The 21,586-nt window shown below is 44.9% G+C and overlaps 1 protein-coding gene across 12 annotated transcripts in view; it reads right to left on the minus strand.

The window, feature by feature from the left end:
- Mast4 (microtubule associated serine/threonine kinase family member 4) overlaps positions 1-21,586 on the minus strand; it is a 582,754-nt gene that overhangs the window by 17,741 nt on the left and 543,427 nt on the right. For 9 of the 12 annotated variants that reach the window (XM_087896863.1, XM_087896864.1, XM_087896867.1 and 6 more), the window contains 10 exons: positions 20,065-20,197; positions 19,109-19,274; positions 17,131-17,232; positions 10,952-11,074; positions 10,640-10,752; positions 8,743-8,870; positions 8,238-8,473; positions 4,539-4,739; positions 1,822-2,051; positions 779-901 (listed from right to left, as the gene is read on the minus strand). In XM_087896863.1, coding sequence (XP_087752989.1) covers positions 779-901; positions 1,822-2,051; positions 4,539-4,739; positions 8,238-8,473; positions 8,743-8,870; positions 10,640-10,752; positions 10,952-11,074; positions 17,131-17,232; positions 19,109-19,274; positions 20,065-20,197 — 1,555 coding nt within the window. The remainder of the gene's footprint in view (positions 1-778; positions 902-1,821; positions 2,052-4,538; positions 4,740-8,237; positions 8,474-8,742; positions 8,871-10,639; positions 10,753-10,951; positions 11,075-17,130; positions 17,233-19,108; positions 19,275-20,064; positions 20,198-21,586) is intronic. The other 3 variants (XM_087896866.1, XM_087896865.1, XM_087896874.1) reach the window with 1 other exon arrangement.

Raw genomic sequence — 21,586 nt, forward strand, 5'->3', positions numbered from 1 at the left:
GGAAGGGACTATGAGTCTCACCTCTGATAAAGCAGCCCTTTCCTGAGAAAATTTAAAAATCAAATTCAGGTTCACTTAATTTAGTATCTTTGACTTTATAGTCTGGAGTTAGCACGTAGCCAGTTAGGACTCTCGGAAGAGCCGCTTGAGGGGGGGAATGTGCACACGGTTCTCCATTTATATTCCTGCTCTCTGGGATCTGAGCTGCCACAGGCTCCTTTAGATGCTCCTTTTAAGAACTGATCCCCATGAAAGTGTATCTTAGCTATGTAGATGAGAGGGGAGGAGCCTCGTAACTGCTCGGGTCATCCTTCCACTCCTCATCTAGAGCACATGTCAATCAAAACATCTGAAGTTCTGTCTTTGAGAGGAGCACCAGCCCTGAAACAGAACCTCTAGATCCGCCTTCCCAGTTGGACAGTACTCTGTCTCCTCCTCTAGCAGAATAACGTCTTCTGAGGTTCACCTTCAGAACTGCTGGCTCCCACAGGGGATCTACGATGTGAGGTATACAAACAAGGAGGACTCGTGTTCTGTAAGACTGGTAGCGAGAAGTAAATATAGTGCAGTCCAGGTTCAAGGACACCCTTTCTTTCACAGCACGAACCCAGAGAGCTCACAATAGCTTTGCATCATATCAGACTTCTGAGTACTGCGTCCCATCCCTTCCACTGGTGAGACGGACTCCAGGCCCCGGCCACAGAGAACCTGACCTCACAGTGCTTATTCCTTAGGGTTATCTACTGCCTCTATAGGCCAGGACATAGGAGAACAGTACCTTCAGCAGAAGCTCGATGACTTCCGTGTGGACGAGTCCATGAACCGGCTCTCCATTGATGTGCGTGATCAGATCTCCAGCCTTCAGTCCAGCCTGGTGGGAGGGACTTCCTTCTTCTACATTCTGTAAAGAGGAGAGTACGTATTCATAAGCAAACAAATGACAGACCCCAACACCTACTGTTTCACCTGTCAGAATACTCTGAATCACCTTGTGAGTGGGTCTAAGCTCATATTAAGAAGTCAAAAAGGTATGGCCCTTGTTCCAATATTGTTCTAAAACAGGATAATTCCCATGTTTCCCTAAAACTGTCTCAAGTGAGCAAGAATGAGTTTTGAAAACCAAAGTTAGGGGGAAAAAAAGAAAGAAAAGAAAGACATGTGAAGGACAGGGCTGGAGAGAAGGCCCACGGTTGAGGGCACGACTCTTGCAGAGGATCTGAGTTCACCTCCCAGAACCTATGGTAGGTGGTTCACAACTGCCTCTTAACTCCAGCTCTGGGGTAACTAATGCTTCTGACCTCTGGGCATTAACACCCAGACACACAAGTAATTAAAATAAAACAACCCACGTTTAAAGAATAATAAAGGGATATGAAGAAGATGGTCTTCATGTTTACCTGATTGCTACGTAAGAATGGGCAAGCAATTATAGAAACTGGGCAGAGTTACGAAAACTGACTGCTTGGTGATACACCCGATTCTACCACGGGAATAGAGAAAAGAGCTGGGTGGTGGTGCATGTCTTTAATCCTAGCACTCAGGAGGCAGAGGCAGGTGGATATCTGCGACTTTGAGGCCAGCCTGGTCTACAGAATGAGTTCCAGGATGGTCAGCTAGGGTTGCTACACACAAAATAATCCTGTCTTGAAAGAGAGAAAAAAGAAAAAAAAAAGGAAGAGAAAAGAACACTAAAAGGAAGAGGAAATGGGGTCCCACATGCACAGAAACGGGAAACACATCAGCATCATCTACGCTTTAGTCAATAGCGGCACTCTAGGATGCTTGGGAAGGAAAACTGACAAGAAAGATCTCTGCTCTTACCCAGACGATGTGGTGCACTGTGTAGATGTCACTGTCACCAACGTACACCCGGATGGCTCGGATGGTAAATCCATAGTTCTTCCCTGAGCTGTGGATCACAATGGGCTGGTGGGGACTGGCAGATGCGGCCGAAGAATCTCGGCTAGGGGAGGAATCCCGCGAAGAGGAAGGGTCTGAAGACAGGGAGTGCGGGGACATGGGACTTCCCAGTGGAGACACAGCAAACATATCTGCAACAAAGAAGCCGGCATCAAAGCGCATCCAGGGCACAGCCCCCCTTCCCATGGGAAGCCCCACCACAATTAGGGAAACAAAGAGTGGTCATAAAGCAGACCCCTTTGTTTCTAATGGCAAAAGAAGAATTGTGTAGAAAATGCTTATGTCAGTAACTACCATGGATGTGAAACTCCAGCCTGTTGAAGGACCATCAAAAGTCTTTCTTGTTTAATGTTTCTCAATACTCTAAAATTAAGAATTTTTAGTTTTTCTACACAGAGTTTTCTGGTTTTAGATTCTTTAAATTATTTCGGTGAAATAAATCATTTATAGATGCATGTATTTATAGTGTCTCGTTATAAGAGTAAACTAAGTGTATAATGAGATATACTCTTCTCCAAATCCTATACTGAACAATTTAACATGATTCTCCAAACACACGCATGGCAGGAAAACAAGAATCAATTACCAGCTGCTCTTTGCAACATTACTGAGTTAGAACTTATTGATACATTTCAATTGAGAAACTTAATTACAAACGAATGACTGCGGTTACAACTGCTTCTCTTCACATGGTAGCTTCCAAGAATAAGGTCTCTTCAAGGGTAAGGAGGGCCAGATACATGTTAGGAGCAAAGCAGCTCATGTCCCCAAATGCCATCTCTAGTCTGTTTCAGAAGCAATCGTCTGGGTTTGAGCATCTGTATTCTCCAAGGCTCGGAGACTAAAACCTTACCCCCAAAGTAATGGTATTTGGAGAAATATCTGGAAAATAATTAGATCAAGAGGACTCTGCCTCTGGCGATGGGGTTGGCATGTTTCTGGAAGAGTCCTGAGAGCCTTTAAGAGAGGCTGTCTATGTGGAACACACACCAGAGGCCTTGACTGGGCATCTATACCGCCATGAACAATAGATCCTACTCTTTATACTTTATATGAGTATAAGGTACTGTATTATAGCAGTCAGTGCAAATTAAGAAGCAAACGCACTGTTCTATTTATGCGAATGCATGTGGATCCTAATTAGTCATGAGACTGTGTGTGTTCTGAGAAGACAATTATCTATAGAGCATGCTGAGGTTTGAATGTGAACTTGGCTGGAAGAAGGCAGCCAGGTGCTATCAGAGACACGGGGACATGGTGAGACTTAATGGGGTCTCAGCGAGGTGACAGCATCCATCTCACATGTGCTCTGAGTCTTCTGTTGTCCCCACAGAGTAAAGCTATATGTATCCCTGGGAGTGTTCTCTGACTTCACAGGACACACTGATTCTCTTTACTGATACGGACCTGTGAAATCCAAAGGTCAGGTAAAAAGAGGTCACTGGTGGATGGGGCCCTGTGATGTGCGAGTAGAGGACAGAGCAGATACTCAAGACTCAAGCTGTGGGAAGGCCAGGACTCCTCTTCTTAACCACATGGTAGTCTCCGTTTCCTCTACAAATGGTGCAAATTCCTCTTTATCCAAAGCGCAGGCTACTTCACCTGCTTGTACAGGTGGACTAGGCTGCACCGAACTGCCCTTCCTTGTTATACATGCACATAGGGGCCACCTTTGAAGTACGCATGGCCATACAGACAACAGAGATAGGAGCCTGCCTCATGGGGCTCAATGGGATGTTTCCAAGCAAATGAATTTGTGTTATGCTTTTGAGAGCATTTGTGTATATCAATTTTTTGTACAAATATAAAATAGTAAGTAATCTCTTTGATACATAGTTTGTCTTCTTCCCAATACATGCCACCCATGAAAGAATTTAGTTTCCAATCCTATTCTCTCCTACGGAGTGATGTCATGACCATCAGTGTGTGCCAAGGGAATTACTACAGACTTACTGATCAGTACATGGAAAACCAAGCCATAGGAAAACACAGCAATCCCACAAAACCATAATTAGGTCTGGTTTTCCAAAACTGGGCGCAGATTAATTTGCCTACTAGCTGGAGAAAGCTTTGATGCTCAGTCCACAAGACTGGGAAAACATCTTATTTCATGCCTCCTATAAAGAAATCCTCTGCCATCTCCAGAAAGGTGAGGCTTATATTCTGTGTCGTTTCCTCATTAATTAGATGACGCAAAGCCTACCTAGCTTTCCAACATTCGAGCTGCAAGCAGCTCTGGAAAGTACGCACACAGTACGGGGTCTACAGAAGACGTATCCCAGGGAGGGAAATTCATTATTTAGCTCGTGGGGGAGAAAAAAAAGTCTTTAACAAATGAAATCCACCTTTACGGGAAGGAAACATCTCTCGTCTCACCCCCAGATACAGAAGGTAACCTGAGACAGATATGCACATGCTTTCTGGGTGCCCCGAGGTCCAGGAAGGGGAATTCACGGGTGTGTTAAGCCAAAGTTCTTGAGAGTTGTCCTGCAATCCCACCCGTGATTGGTGATTGCCTCATGCAATCTTGCATTTCAATTGGCATTCCAGGCTGGGGGAGGCGGGAGGGGGGCACATGCACAAATCACACAGTTTCATGCGAGTTGATGTCTCTCTACCTCCTGGGATCATGAGGGACAGGGCACTGGCAGAGAGGGACTTTGTGACTTTCCCCGCAAGTCTCTTTTTCTCTGTGTTTTCTAACCGCTGCCGCGCCATGTGGGAAGCGGGTTCACTGGACGGCTTTGAGGTGTTATCTGTACTGTCCACACACTCGCTTCGCCCATTTATCTGATCCAAGTGCTCTGAAAAACTGCCAACTGCACAAAGAAGAAGGAATAAACACGTTCAGGGGGGAGGAAGGAGAAGGGAGGGGGAGGGGGAGACAGAGAAAAGGATGGGCCAACAGCAGGAGATACTTCCACGTGGCGCCTCAGTCCAGATGTGCCAGGCTGAATGTGAAGAACTACCAGCTTGGGAGCAGTGCTGTGGAGGAGGCAGAGATGGAAGGGCTATCCATTCAGGCTTCATTCTCCTGTACACAGTTAAGCAAGTCCTTAAGGATTCCCTTTAACCAGGAGAATAGCTTTCCATAATTTGTATTTCAGAACACTCTGAGTCTCCTCCCATGGACCTTCAACGAGGCCATCCTATAAAGTCACTAATGTTCCCCTTAGACCAATGATTGGCATGGGTGCTCCTAATGGCTGTAATACCACTTAGTTACACTGTAGGCATGGCTGTGTCACCGCCTCTCAACTTCCCAAGATAACATGGGCCCAGTTGTGTAAGTTCGAGAAAGAATCAAAATGTCCCTTGGTTCCTTCCACATCTGTTTTCGCTCCAAGCTCCTTGTAAGTTTCAAAGGACGAGATACAAGATACGGGTCACCACATTACTTAGGAGCAAACTCCATCTTCCTGGCTTTCAACGTAGACTATGTCAGATGCTGGCCCTCCCAATGTCGTCCTCCAGCCTCTACGACACCCCTTTCTTTGTAAGTTCGGGAACCCCTAATGTACAGTGGGGTTACTCTTAAGATAGAACATTGGGGCTTTCCATAAGAATGGAAACATGTCATAGATCGATGAAGCATGTGTGGTATGTGACGACATTGCAAATGGTCTTCTGAATGACTAGCCAGCTCATCTTAAAATGCTGACCACACAGCATTCTCTGTGAGAAAAAGAGTTGACCTAAATGACACACACCCCACTCAACTGCACAGCTCTTGTCTGGCTCTAGTTTGTGGCGGAGCATTCAGCTTGCGGGTCTGCCTACAGGGAGGCCTGGAAAGCCATGAGGGTAGAAGTGGATACAGCATACTTTGTGGCTGTCTGCTGTGCTGTACAAACATGAAAGGGTTTGGGGTTTCTACAATAGCACCCACTGGGCCAACAGAATAAGGAAATCTTAAGGCAGCTATCGGCAGTCTCCCACTTCCTGGGAAACACATTCTCATCTACTAGAGCATCTATTCTGCTCCCTCGAAGAAATACACTGATTGGGGGACGCGATCAAAACCGTTTCACTTGCCAGAAACTTCTTCGCTCTAAACTGAGGCTAAGCTCCAGATGAGCCACGTTCTCTCTGAGTGGGTTCAGGTGGGAAGAGTGCAAAACAAAAAGTGCAAAACAAAAAGCTGTGTCTTTTTACTGAATATTGTGCTGGGGGCATCTGAGCACCGCGGCTATGACTTCTCAACTGTGACTTCTCAAGGGTTCAAGTACAATGTAGTCAAGGAGAAAAGGGAAGCAGACACCAACTGTGCTTTCCCAAATGTCAGCAGGAATGCCCAATATTTTCTTCTCTCATCCCTCCGGCTTCCTTCCCCGACCTGTTTGACAGCACTGTACATAAGCAAGTGCCTCTTCTGCGGATGGCACCTAATGTCACCTTAATGTTCTCTAAATGTCAAGGGTTCCTTTTTTTTGATGGTGGAGCAATATAAAATTCAACAAATTTAATTTTACTACAGCCACGCTTTTCAGGCTCCTTAATTACCCTTGGCTGTAAGCAAATCAACTCTCATCTCTCTAGTCTGTGCAGCCCCCAAGGTCTTTGATTATTTTTAGTATGTGTATGGGGGAGACAGGGTGAGAAAAGGTAGGTTGACACTATTAATCAAAATGCATGGCAGGACCTTAGCAGATATTTTTAATTATGGAAGTAATCAATCAAGTACTTAGACATGACTCCTCCTCTCCCCCGTTACCTCCTACCTTTCTGATAGTGAGTAGGTTCGGGATACTGAGATACGGTAGACAAGAACTTTTAAATGGAAGTGACTATAGTCTATATTCAGGGTAAGGCAACGGAGAAGCACATAGAGATCCCTAAAACTACCAATATGAAATACTGAACCCCCTACATTTGATGTGAATAGTAAGAGAACCATGGTCAGGAGCCCTACAATAGTAAGATAGCTCTGCACTATTTTTGCAATGCTATTATCTTGCTTTATAGTTAGAGTCAATGGGATTGCCCAGGATAGAAATAGAACTGAGAAGCAAAAAGAGAAAAAAGAAACCCAGTAGTAATTTCCCAGGTCAACCATAAGCATATATGAAGCTCCACAGATCCATATATTTTAGGGAGGCTAAAAATCTAGCCTGAGAGATTTCTTTTAAAATGTGATTAAAGGAAAAAATAAAAATGACCTTTCACTATGAACATTCAGTTTAAAAATGTTGATGGGAACTCTTGGAATCATTTATGCTTATTAATATAGCAATATTAAATATGGCATAACGAAAACATTCATTACAGTGATTATAAGTCAGAGCCATCTTTTGCTTTTTTTTTAAAAAAAAAGAAAGCATTAACCGACTCTACTTCGCAGAAAGATCAGCCTTTATAAACCAAATGATGTCATAAAGGCACCTAAATGGCATATTTGGGGGGAAGTAAGTGGAAGTCTGGTCCTCTAAGGAAAGCACCTCCCTGGTTAAGGGTATTAAGGACTTTAAAAACTGCTGAAGACAATGGTCCTGTCGTTAGGAAGCTTATTTCACACAAAGGGACAGACACAAGAGAAGCCCACACTCTGGACTTCAGCCCAGCAAGAGAAGCTTCAGGAATGTGAGACTCCATTTGCCAGAGACCGAGAAGGGTCAACTACACGCAGAGGTGGTGGTTTAGATGCAATCTGACAGCGGGGTGGGGAGTCGGGGGGAGTGGGGGTGAGCGGTGGGATTTCTCACCCCCCACTGGTGTCCTGTGAGCTCCACAGTCCCAGTCCTTTGCTATAGTTAGTGTGAGGTTAGTGACCAGCGACTGGGACAATGATGTGTGTCTGGTACAACATGACCCACTAACAGAATCTAATTCCTTCAAAGAAGCTACCACAGAGCTCAGGGCTGGAGGAAAAGCTAGCTGCATGTTTCCTCTCATAGATGACTGGAGCCATTTTCAAAAGACACCGTGATGGTTGGTCTGAGTGACCTTGCACATCATTCTAAGTCGGATGCAGCTCGGCAAGCTGTGCCTTTGCATCGGCAGCCATGAACATGCTCCAGAATGGGTGGGTTCTGCCTGCCACCAGAGGACTGCACTGAGGCTGGCGGTCCAAGTGCCCCCGAGGTCCAGCTGAAGTCAAGTCCGCATGCTGTATGGTCTGGCACTGAGGATGCAGCTGAGACAGCTGACCTGAGTTCTTAGGAGTTTGTCCCTAAAGAAGTGGGGCCACGGGAGAAGTCTACAAGGGGAGAGACACTCATCCTGATGGTCTGGTTGGGTGAAGCCTGGGACTCAGCGTGCTGACAGTCACTTCCCAGTAGGTACGGAGCCCGAGCAGAGTGGGCACTGCTACCGCTTACCCGACAGCGTGGAACTGCTGATGGTGCTGGCTGGAGTGGTGACCTCAGGCTCCTCCTGAGTACACTCCTCGGGAGGGAGGACTGGCTTTTCCGGCTCCTCTCTGGGGTCTCCAGAGCAAGGGATGGCTTCATCTTGCTCTCCCTCTGTTGAGATCGCCAGCTTGGGAAGCAGGCCAGAACTGAGCTTGCATCTGTTGCTTTCTGTATCTGAAGAGTTGGACGTCGATAACTGTTGCCTTAATTAAAAACAAGAACAAGTCACATGCACGCCCCAGGAAGCCATGAAGAGCAAAGGCTTGAAGAAACCAGATAAAGCAGTGTGTGTCTAGGACAGCGGTTCTGGCGATATGGTACCCAGTGTCAGCTCAAGCAGGGGACACGGGAAGAATACATGTTCTCAGCAGCAGTCTGAGATCTCCTGTACTGGGGACTCTGGAGGTGGGTCTAGGATGCACTGCATAAGCAGCCACTGCTTATGTGGGCCCCTGGGAGGAATCTCACGTACACTTCCGAGTACTCGGAGCTCCAGCTGAGCGTCTCCGTGGACGGCAGAGTTGTGCTTTTGGTTTTGTCCTCGGTGTCGTCTTTGTCCTCTCCTGAATTCGGAGTCATTCGGTCTATACTGCTGAAAACCTGGGAGGCAAATGACCATTGCTTACGAGCTCCATCTAAAAAGAGCTTGTCAGGAAGAGCCCACGTCTCAGGAGCAAGGAGAAGAATTGAGTATACAATTCAAGTGTGAACTGGGGAAATGTGTGGGAAACCCTGGCAATGCTGTGCGCAGGCCACGAGAGCAAAGGCTCGAGGTGTGGATACATATGCTTTTTCAGCGCGGAGCTGAACTGACACGTCACTTTCACCACATCTCATGGACTCTGTCCGCGAAGCAAAATCATAGATGGACTTGGGTTTCTGGGCCTCGGGATCAACGAGGCTCTCAGGCTGCTTTCGTGCTCAAAACAGCAACCAGCAAGAGAACATAATTCAGACAAAAAGTGTCTGATGCCTGCCAGTCTGGAGCAGAGAGGAGAAACAAACTGGCATTGAGCGTGACTAGAGAAGAAAGTGTCGATCTGCATCAGTGCCTGGAGCGGGTGGGCTCTGCGGATGGAGGAAGGTTACCACCAGGTATACTTGCTTAGCCTCTAAAGGCAGGCAGGTAGGTACTGGTGTGGGAGGCTAGAGTTTAGGCAAACAGTCTTTTAGTCCATTTCTAAATCTCCACTCTCTTACAGGAATTACAGGAGGAAAGTGGGAGTCTGGAGAGCCCAGCATGGTGAGTACCCCCAGGTGTTACCCTCCAGCTATTTACTGTTCTCATGAAAATGGGCTTTGGGCATCCCACTATCTATAGCACTAGAAAAGGATTAGGTTAAAGAATGGGCGCTGGGAAAAATAAAATACCTTTCAAGGTAAAGAAACTACTTAAGGTGGGTTCTGAGAGGCTAGAGGATGGGTTAGGCTGTAAGCACCCACGGAATGGTAGTTAAACTTGCGTCAGGACACACTCATCACACATCTCCAAGGAAATCCCTACCCCTGTGTTGTTCCTATAAACAGAAAGGGGTAGGCCCTGCTGATTTGCAGATGTATTCTGGGTAATCACTTAGGAAACTGTACAGAGCACTTTAAAATCACGAATTGCTATAGAATTCCTAAATAACAATCATGCAAGATGCCATGGCAACCACAACAGCAGAAGGGAGGCAGCGTGCCCTCTGGGTTTATTTCCATTATTTCTGGGTTCCCACCCTATCTTAAAACATCAGTTTTGTTTGTTTCTAAATCTTACCTGAATTTATAGAAGGGCATCTTTCATAAGAATCAATTTTATTATCGTCTACGATTTCTAAAATTCTAGAGTGGCTTCCGATCGCCTTTTCCAGATAACTCATAACCTTTATTAATTACTGATCAAAATACTTTCTCTTCCCACAATCAACCGGCTCATGTCAAGAGCCAAGCACTATTCCTGTGTTGTGCTCTGTGTCACATGGAGGGAGATCTCTCTGCACCACGAAGCCTATGTTCTTATATAACAAAAGACATGGGCTGTGGCCTCCACAGCCTAGCTCTTGGCTAGACCTTAGGGCAGGCAAGCAAGTTCCTCAATCAGATGACAGCCATCATGAAAAGATGGCAATCTTCTCGAGTCTTTGCCTCAAAACAAAGCAGACAATAGCAAGAAAATCCCAAAGTGAGACCTTAATTTCCAGAGACACATAGTTATGTCTACAGGGTAGAAACTCCTGATCCTCAAGAACGTAAGACCATCCTTGCCAGCTGACTGGGTGCCAGGGACCTCACCCCCCACAAAGGGCAGATGCTTTCACAGGCTGGCCCAGCTGAGCTGCGTGGCAGCTAGTGGAGACCCTCCCAGATTCCTGCCGCGCCTCACTTACTTTTGAAAACCTGTGCGAACAGGAGGAGAACTGCCGGATCTCCACGGTGAAGTCCTCATCATTGGTGTCATCCTCCTCCTCCGTTTCCATGTGATGGTACTTCTCTGACCGAGCTGCGGAGGAATGTTTCGGGACAGTCTGGGTTACTCAGAGAGTTTCCGTTTTTAGCAGAGACAACTTCACTATGACTATCTGGAGCACAGCAGCGCTGCGCTTTCTAGAATTTGTGGGCGTGAGATCGGAAACTCAAGGTTGGAGATGAAATGTTTTTACATCGAGTAAAGGCCAAGGGATGTCAGATAATGCACATACTATCAAAATAACTTGTGTCATCCTCCGACTCCAGTTGGGGAATAAATTCCGCCTTCTGTCTCAGCAAACTGTTCCAGTCCAAGGAGCGGAAGAAGCGATGCTGCTTCACTTCATAGGCACCACCTGGAAGGGGAGCGGAGCGAGGCAGACGTGAGAGGCTGCGCCATCCTCCCAGCAAAAGGAAGCCCCAAGTCTTACAAAACATGTAAAATATTTATTAGCAGAGAAATAAAGAAGCCATGGAATCCATACTCCCACCCGCTTCTACAACCAAAACTTGAAAAAAAATTCCTCTAATTTATCAGCAGGAAATCTGATTTTGCTAATAGCGGTTGCTATAGCGCAGCTTTTCTCTGTTAGTTTTTCTATGACTTCTTCCATTTTTCATAGGTTAATGACATGGCCACTTAAAATCACATTATACTGAACCTGGGGACATGGATGCATGTTGGCCCAAAGCAGAATGGCTCATTACAAACCGAGAAAATCCTAACAAGGTACAAAAATGTGCTTACAGCAAGATTTTTTTTTTCTGGAGGGAAGGTTAATAATGATGAATTTTTCCTAAATATTATATAATGGTTACCTTTCAGTTTTATTAGATTGCTCATTAACATAGGTAGGAATCAGATTCTGTGGTTTAGATCCTTAAGTAAGGAACTGACAAACTGGTTAGACAGATTTATAATTCAGCTCACAGAATCAGTCATGACAGCTAAAGTTGAGACTTCTGTTTGCCAGATAATCGTAGTAGCACAGTTTGGTGAGAGGTTTTTATTTATTTGATGATTTTAAACAATGGCTTTGAATAGCAAGGCTCATCAAAAAATGTATTTCAGCATCCCATTAAAAAAGAGGACGGCCACATGGTCAGAGCAGGACCGCACCCTACCCCAGCACACACACTATAGATGGGAGAGAGAACGAAGACGGGAGCCTGGAAAAGCAACCGGAAGAACGTTCTCAATAGAACATCACAGGTCCATCCGGTTGGCCTCTCTGTTAAGCTTTCTTCTGGGGGCGGGGATGTAGATGCTTCTTTCTGTGATTGTCACCCCATGCCTTTCATCCTGTCTCGTGTGGGTGCAAAAGGGGCAGAATGGGAAAGGCAAGGGAGACAGAAGATGGGCTGGGGATCTTGGCTGAGACAGGGATGATATCTGTGGTAGAGAGACATAGCTCTGTGCACAGGTCCAGGTGTTCTGAAAACACTGGAATGGAGGGGAAAGAAAAAAGTGAGGTAAGGCATGCCGAGAGGGACAACTGGCTGTTTTTCACAAAGCACAGGATGAGATGCTGCCAAGATTCTGAGCAGGTTCTTTTCTCAGCTCCATGCTCAGTTCCAAACTGAGAAACCACGGCATCGGTGGCTTCCCAGTTAGAATCTGTGGGCTGATTCTGTGCCAAGTACTGAAGTAGACAGAAAGACAGGGAACATGAAGGGGGCATCAGAAAGGAAGAGTTCCTCAACCCCCAAGTATCTGGTCTATGTTTTGTACTGGCTGAGGGCCAAGAATTGCCATATGACTGACACAATCCAAATTTCTGATAAAGACTCTCTGCAAAGAGGAATACTTCCTTTGCTAGATATAGCTCAAAAAAAGAAAAAAAATAAAGTATTACAGCAGCAAGCAAATTATGCCTTTAAATCATTAAGGCCAAAATACATGCCTTAAGCACTCACACCCTAGGATTTGAGCCTTATTGTGCCCCTCTCTCATCCATAAGCCCAAATAAGCCTCTAATAAGTCACCCTGTAATTTCATTCATAAAAGGTAATTCTTATAGAAAAATAAGCAAAGCAGCTCATAGCTTCAGATCTTTACTTAATCTTTCAATCTGGCTATAAATTACAGCCTTTGAGCCTGTAACTCGCCGAGCCACAAAATCACACAGCTACTGTTAGGACACTTGTGTCTTTTTCTTAATGCCTGTGCCCTGATTCTGCCTTTGGGGGGCTGTTCTTTCCTTAGTGAACCCCAGCTTTGCTTCATGCTATCTCATCCTGAAATGCTTTGCTGCAGTGCAAGCGAGGATTCCAGAGCCATCTAAGCACTGAGCTCCTGTAAGAATCCCTTAGGTGGCATCCTGCCCTGACAATACTCAGTGTTGTAGTTACTGGGTTTCATCTACATAAGCAATGGAAAATAGCCCTAGATAGGGTTGGCATTATCAGCACCAGTTTTAGTTGGGGAAACTCGAGAAAGGCAACAAAACATGTTAGGCTAGCTCCTCCAGACGAGAAGAAGAAGGCTGCACTTCTGAAAGTATGCAGGCTCAGATGCAGTAACACAGTCTCACCTCTACACACGGGTCCCTTGCTTTAACTCTTTCTCCTGCATGAGTTTGGAATGGATCCGCTGTTGCCTAGGCCGGATAGCTGAGCCAGTTGGCACGTCTGTTCTATGGTACCCCCCCCATCCCATTCCAGCCCACTGTGCCCCTTGCTTCTCTTTTAGCTCCCCAAAAATGTCCTCTTAAAACACCTATCAGGGTCACTTCCTTCTGGTGCTCTTTTTATTTTGGAGGAGCAAAACACAAATGCCAAGCGGGTTTGCGCACGTCCCCATCCCGCGACCTCTGCAGGGTGATGACACCGAGATCCAGTCAAGCCCCCATGAGAGGCCCATGACAGGTATCTCGGGATGCTTAGCCCAGCCAGGGCTTCATTACCATAACTATCAATGCAGCTGCCGCTCATGGGACCCTGTCAATGACATTGCTCTGAAATTCTGGGCTATTTACACTCAGAGAAGCAATTTTTATAAGGTCAACGACTTGCATGGCACTACCAGATGATACTGCTCCCATCTTCTCCTATCTACCCATCTATGGAACTCAAGCTGATGAGAATTCTGCTTCCTTCCTGCGGACAATGCCAAGCGGGTCTTCCCCAGTGAGTCACATAAATGGAGGAGGTAGCTCACAGTTTCTTCACACGACCTTTCTGCCTTACCTGGGAGAGGCAGTTATCGGTAGGCTTTGTTTCTCATGTACTCGTGGAGTGATAAAGAAGGAAAGATTAAAGAAGAAAAACTGGGGAGATGATTTCGGGGCTAAACAATGGGTATTGAGAACTATGTGCAGATGGTTCATGCGTGCTAGGAGGAGGGAATGAAGGGGAAGGAACTGTCCTGGTCCCTTGGTGTCCAGCTAGTTCCATGTACTGGATCCCCACACAAACATCATTGCATTTTGTCCCTACACACTAGGAAACTGAGACTGATTACAAGGAAGAGAAACCCCTAAGCGCTCATAGCTGATATACAGTTGGGGCCACATCTGAACAGCTCTAAGGCCGGCTAGTGAGACAGGCTGCCACTCAACTCTCTCCAAGTTCAAGAGTATATCCAGTTTCCAGCAAAGCACAAGGTCCTGCAGTGCAAGTTCAAGTTTGGCACTTCTGCACTCCCTTGAGTTTCTCTTCTTTTCTGGAAGCTTCTTAAACATTCATTATGCTCTTTTACAGCCTTTTATTTTCTCCCTCAGCCTCTCCGGTGTCTCAGGCAAATGTGCCTTCACACATTTTCACAGTGCATTATTTTGCCTGCTAAATATTCACTGAACACAAGATACTGACGTTGGAAGCAGCATGGCAGGTCCAGGATCCACAGCGCTAATCTCGAGGCCCGACTGGTACCTATCACGTCAGCCCTGCCGGTTTGGAAATCACTTCCTGGATGTTCTAAGAGCTTGAGTAGGACCTTTAAATGTCTCTTTTGGGTTTCTCCTAGGGAATTCGCTCTTCAAACTGTCCGAGACTGACAGTAGCCGTCAATGAGAAAATGTGCGGAGAGCTAACTTGCAGCATAAGATATGTATACAGGGACCCTGCTGACCACAGTCTCTGGCCTGTCATAAGTCAAGCCTAACCAAAGATCTTCGTATTCTTAGAGAAGGGAGAGGGCAGACTATCAAGTGGAAAACCTCCAAACTGGCCCTTGGGGACTGCAGGGAAGGAAGGGAACTTTTGAGCTTTCTTTGGAGGGGTGTACCCAGCCATTTAAATGCACTTTTCAGTCAATGCATAGAAGCCCTTCTTCTGGGCCAGCTGAACAGGGAATCTGAATAGATATTTGTGCTATCCCAGGGCAATCTTGAGATGCAGCTGGTTCTCATATTTGGCAAAACTGAGTCAACACCTTCCCTTAGGACTTTGCCCCCTCCACAGTCTTGACATGATTTTTTTTTTTTTTTGACAGCTGCTCTTATCTCCTGAACCATAACACACACAGATCTATCTGAAGGCAGGTCACAGAAGGAGAGAAATAATTAGTCTGTTTGACAGGTCGGACAAGTGGAAAAGCAGATAAGATGGGAAGAAATAAACTTGTTTCGAGGATTACAGTGGGCTCCGAGGTAGTTGCAACACCGCCATGCCATGGCCCCTACCCAGAAGGTACGGGACTCAAGAGGGCGCAGGTAGAACACTGCGCTGGAAGCGCCACACCTGGCTCTAGAAATCGCTCCTGGGTGGCCTCCTCATCTCTCACAGTGATGCTCTGAGGGAGCATGGGTAAAGGAAACCGACTCTTGGCCCCACAGCCAAGATCTGGATGCTACCCATCTCAACCCAGTTTGTGCCCTTAACCTAGGTCTTCAATGCCCTTCCAAGGTAAAGCACACGCATTCTCTGAAAGGGGCAGTAGGGACCACGAAACTCCAGCGGGGGGCTCAGCTTGATAGTTATTTCCCAGGTCAGTCCAGATCTAAGCCTTCCTGGATTTGCTAACAAGAAGTCTGCAAAAATCCCATGGAAAAGGCTGATCAGTCCGCTGTTAGTCTCTGCAGGCTACAGAGTTTGTCATGACCACCTAGCTCTGCTGCTGTAGCATGAAAGCAGCCACATATGGTAAGCCTCATGAAAAGACATTGTGTTTCTGTGCTAAAAACCTTATTTATAAAAGCAGGGAACTGGACAGACTGGGCTTATAGACCATAATTTTCTGATCCCTGATTTAATGTATTATCATTAAAGCTCTAATGTAATGTAGTAAGCAGTATGGTTTTCTTTCTTTCTTTCCTTCCTTCCTTCCTTCCTTTTTTTTTTAATGAAACAGGGTGTCACATAGCCCAGGCTGGCCCTGAATGCACCATGTAGCCAAGGAAGATCTTGATCTGCTGATCCTTTTGCCACCACATCCCGAACTCCCAAATGCTGTGATTATAGGCTTGAGCCACTGGGCCTGGCCTTCAGCAGTCCATATGTAAACAAGAACAGATCCAGAAGAATCTGTGGTTCAACATGGAGAATGCTGGAAATATTTGCAATCCTCACAAATGGTTGTTATGGGAAACACGGGGGAGGAAATGATGGCTTCAGCCTGTCCTGATATTTCTACTATGATGGAATAGAATGAAACTTCTGACTATAATGAGCCTTCAGAATAGAATGACCCCATCAAACTAACAATTTTCACTGATAAAACTACTGGTTACTGTCTAGAATATGTGCATGTACATTTAACATTTTTGTCTTACTAAGATAGGCAGACACGGTATGTCTAAAGTGTGTCTATCCAGAATATCAGGGTGAGGGGAACGCGGGGTAGCGGTGGAAGGAAGCACATAACTGCCGGCTGTAAAGCTGGGGGAGGGGGGATATCAGCAAGAAACAAAGGGACTGTCTTGTCTATCTTCAAAGGCAATGGTTTAATTCCCTTTCTTGGGTCATGGTGCTGAGCACCACGATAGGACAGCATGGCTCAGCCCCAGGCCCTCATTTCTAGCCATCAGCTGGAGAACTGATAACCTATTTCAAAGGCTGTGGATAGAAGCCTGCTGGGTCCAATCCTCGTGAATGTATGTTAAATACATAACCAAAAAGAGCCCCACACATCTGATTTTCCATTCCCAATTATTTATGGTGCACATTTTTTGGGAGAAGATCTTCACATGCCCTGGTGATGCATTTACTGAAGCAAATTAAGAGTTTCAGCTTTGCAAAAGACAAAAACAAAGACTAGCTACCTATCCTAGCATATATGCTGTTCTATATCACACACACACACACACACACACACACACACACCAAATAATATTGCTCTAATGTGCTGCAGCTATGTCCAACATCAACTAACAGATGTTGCCTACACAGAAAACATTAGCAAAAGCCTTAGATTGCTCCAGAGAACATTATTTCTTGTATATTGGCAAAAGCAACACACACGCTCTCTAACCTGTTCCCAGCCTCTCCAGCGGATTCTGCCTGAGAAGCAATGTAATCAGATCCTGGGCATCTGGAGGCGGGGCCTCATCCTTTTCAGGCCAGTTGATTTCATCTGGAAGGAAGAAAAGATGTCTATAGCTTTATTGCTCAAAGGGTAGTCTAATTCCCCCAGCCTGGACATCCCCAGGAGGACTGTTAGACATGCAGACTCCTGGGCCCCATCCCGGACACACTGAACCCAAACCTGTATTATAAGATCTTCAGTGGACTTCTACATGGCCAAGTTCGGACAATACTATTTTACAAGGTACAAATAGCACCGTTTTTTTGTTTTGTTTTGTTTTGTTTTTTGTTTTTAGTTTAAGGAAGATTAGATTATTTCAACAAATAGAACCGATCATCTACTTTATTCCTTGGCAAAACCATCATTCACTTATTTCCAGTGACAGAAATGTTCCCTAACAAGTCACGCCTTCCGCTTATGAGGAAGATTTAATAAAACAGAAACTGACCACCTCTGTGTCAAGGGCTTACCCACTGGGGACCATCCAAATGTTAAGATTTTCTCACTAGCCTAAACTGAGAATTTGGTCCTGGCCACCCAGTTCTTTAGCTCCACGGAGGAAAAGGTTATTCTGCAGAAAGTAATTATTTCTAGAGACAAAGGTAAAGTCCAAATGTTAAGGCTGAAGAAGACAAAAACCCCGGGAAATCGTAGTAAAGAGAGTATTTAAAGTCTGTCAGATATATTAGACTACCTTCGTGTTCTGAAAGAGTTTGCCTGGAGATAGGTATGCATGCTCGCGTGTATGGAGATGCAATAAAAACATGAGTTATTTTTGTGTGCGCGTGCCTCTAGCTTCCTCTGCTGCAGTTTAAATCTGATTTGGAAAATAAAACATGAATATGCATCAGAGCCGTAAGGCATCAAGAACAAAGCCAGCGTTCGCTGCTTGTGTTAATTAAACAGTTGATTCCCCTTGCCATTCAGGCCTTGGTCTGTCAGAAAACAGCCTAGTTATAAATCCATAAACAGCTCCGATACTGCAGAAAGGGCTTTCAGGCTGCAGGCAATTCAACAAATCTACTCTGCTAAAGTTTACAAATGTGCCTGGCTTGCAAAGCCCATGTCAGAAAATAAAAGTACGATTAAGGACTTTTCATGGGCAAAATGAATTTACCCACATTTCCATTGTTGGCTGGCATAAGTGTGGTCCAGGATGGACCAGAGGTGGCTGATGGGGAGACCGGAGATAACCTTTCAGGTAGAGGAGTCTTTTCTGTCATCTATGCCTTGAGGGAATTTATAAAATCAGCCAGAAGGGGAGCAATGGCCCCCATTTAATTATCATTTAGGTGTGCCACATGCTGCATGACAACAGTTAGGGTCAGCTTGCAGGTCAAGATCTAAAGGTTATTGAATTTTAAATGAAAGATGAACAGCTGCCATAGAAATAACATTACACATCACAACTACCAATGACAGCATTAACAATCTGCAGATTCAATTTCCTGCCTTCCTATCCTCATTATTTATTATTTGGTAGACATTTGTTTTAGGGTTTATTACATGTTTGCTAATTTCTTCATTGCGCCATTAGCCATTTTTCCCATTTATGTAAATGTTGCCCACATTAACCTTTTCTTCCCTGGTGCCACTTTCCTATTACGAAAATGAAGACCAGCTAACAATAAAAGCATTTGTAAATCCCATACCAATTGCTTTGGGATAAAGTAGTACACAATTGGAAGTTGAACACACCACTAGCCCATTTCCAAATTCCATGTTAACAAAACTTCCTCAGATCAATTTCAACACACATCACTCTCTTGGGAACGCGAGAGTCAGTTGTGTGTTAGGATAAGCGAGTTCTTTTAATTTGTTGGCTCAAATGTTTGATAAAGGTTAACATTTTAGTGACACACAGCAGATTTACATTAAGTAGCTGTTTCCCAGTAGTGATGTAAAGATAACTCTTGATATTTACCACTGATGACTTGTCCAAATAGCTCTTCTGGAGTGTCCCCAAAGAAAGGCACACATCCAACTAGAAATTCATAGAGGATAATGCCCATGGCCCACCAGTCCACAGGCTTCCCATAGCCTTGTCTCAGAATCACCTCGGGGGCAATGTATTCAGGTGTACCACAGACCTAAAGTGAAATTGCAATATTAGAATAATTGGAATATTCGACATGAATTAAAACGAACAAGATGACTAAACAATTATTCTGTCTCAAATACACCTGCTCACCTACAAGGAAACACATGGACAGCGACCTCAAGAACAGATATTATAATGACAAAAACCATATTTATGATGCCTAGTTTCAAACTGCACACCTAACCTGTGCATGGCTTTATACAATAATGAGAACTGTTTTTTACATTGAAAAATAAGAGTGCATATTTAATCCGTCACTATTAAAGGTAGCTCAATTATTAACCAAACTGATGCTCACTGTGGTTATATCAGAAAGGCATGGCAGTTGAGATGGGTTTACCTTAAGTAACTTCACAATGAACAGATTGTGGGCACATGGTAATGAGGCATGCTTAGAAGGAAATGGGCCATAGCTCGGATTTTAGCAGCCGAGATTGCGCAATGCATCATGAGCTTCACGAGTACTCTATTGAGACTCCTGAATTCCTTACAAAAACAGTTTTCCATTTGTCTCTCTCACCCTCTCACTTGTGCGCAATTAGACCGTTCATCTTGCTAATAGACCTTAATGCTAGGGGAGGAATGCAGGGGGAGCGGACAGTTCAGGGAGGCCCAGGGAGACAGATGGGAACAGTTTGCACTTTATTAAATGCGAGGCTTATACAGACATCCAAACACCAGCACTAATGTGGAGAAAGCCTACGCAAGTGGATTCTGAATTCACTGGCTGCAGTGAGCTTTGTATCTCTCTCCACAGACAGAGCCGCCTCCAAGCTTACCTGTTTATCTAGGAACTCTCGGGCATCCTTCTCAATGTGACCTTCATAGAGATTGGTGGTCATGCTCATCAGCCCCACTTTAGATAAGCCGAAATCGGTCAGCTTTATGTGCCCCATGGAGGTGACCAACAGGCTGGGGGACAGGAGGACAGAGAGCACGACAATCACTTTAAAGAAATGCTATGGCTTTAGGTCCCCTTCTTTCCCCCTTTAGTTTGTAATACATCAACCATATTGCAAAATGACGCCTGGTAAGAGAGGGCACCGGGCAACGCTGTAGAGTACTGGCGTTTGAGAGCTGAGCATAATTCAGAACATAATTCAGGGCCAGAGCTAAGGTTCCGCTGTATGTGGTGAACCAATCACACGCAATATCATCATTTTTGCAACACTTAGAGACTCTAAAACCTTAAGCATGGAACGCTGGTTCCTCTCCATTTTCATATTTATCTTGGTCTATGGCCATACCACCCTGATTGTGCCTGATGTCAGATTTACTTTATTTTTAAAGTTACGTGTATGCGTGTGTGTATGGGGGAGGGGTGGTGGTCGTGTACATGTGAATGAGTTTGCCTGTGGAGTCCAAAAGAGTGTGTTAGAGCCCATAAAGATAGCGGTGGAGGAGTGAGCCACCTAATGAGGGTGCTGGGAACCAAACTCGGGTCTTCTGTAACGTCAGTACTCTTGGCCACCGAGCCACCTTTCCAGCGGCCTCTTTCCATTTTCAGAGTAAGAAAACATAGAAGAAATAATCCACAATCCACAGCATACACCAGGAATTTAGGCAAGTAATCCATTCATGACTAAAAGGAGACACAGATTTTAAAAAAAAAAAGAAAGAAAGAAAAACATAGTTTTTCATATTTTAACTTCCAGCTTTGATTTGAACTTCAACTTATTAAGCACACAGCTTGGGTTTATGAGTTCATGCAAGGAATTTATATTTGAATATATTAAAAGATTTCACTGTAAGTAAAAAATACCATTATATCAATTAAAAAGTAAAAGTAATAGAGGTTTTTAAAGGAGCTCCTAGAAAGAGGGCCGGTTGGTGGTGGTGCATGCTTTAATCCTATCACTCGAGAGGTAGAGGCAGGTGGATCTCTGTGAGTATGGGGACAGCCTGTTCCACATAGTGAGTTCCAGGACACCCATGGCTATATAGAGAGACCTTGTCTCAAACAAACAGATAAACAAACACTACTCAAAGGAATTTTGCCAAGCTTCTAACAGCTGTATAGGACATTGTTCTTCCCCTTCCCTGGGTTTTCCAAGCTATCTGATGAACATGAACTTAGTTTGTCACACACTTTTCAACACACTTAGCAGTACCTCTCATCAGTGCAGAAAGCATGGAATATTCCATACATGATGCCAAGATGAACAGCTTGGGAAAATCTACCCACATCTCAAATCAGAGTCTCCAATGAACTTCAAACTAACAATGTATGATTGAAATACAATATCCTCTCACATATATGGTCACAGCAAATGTAAGACTCAGCTAAGTATAATGCCAAAT

This window comes from Myodes glareolus, chromosome 15 (genome assembly GCF_982192425.1).
Source record: "Myodes glareolus chromosome 15, mMyoGla1.1, whole genome shotgun sequence".
In the NCBI taxonomy this organism is placed as follows: Eukaryota; Metazoa; Chordata; class Mammalia; order Rodentia; family Cricetidae; genus Myodes; species Myodes glareolus.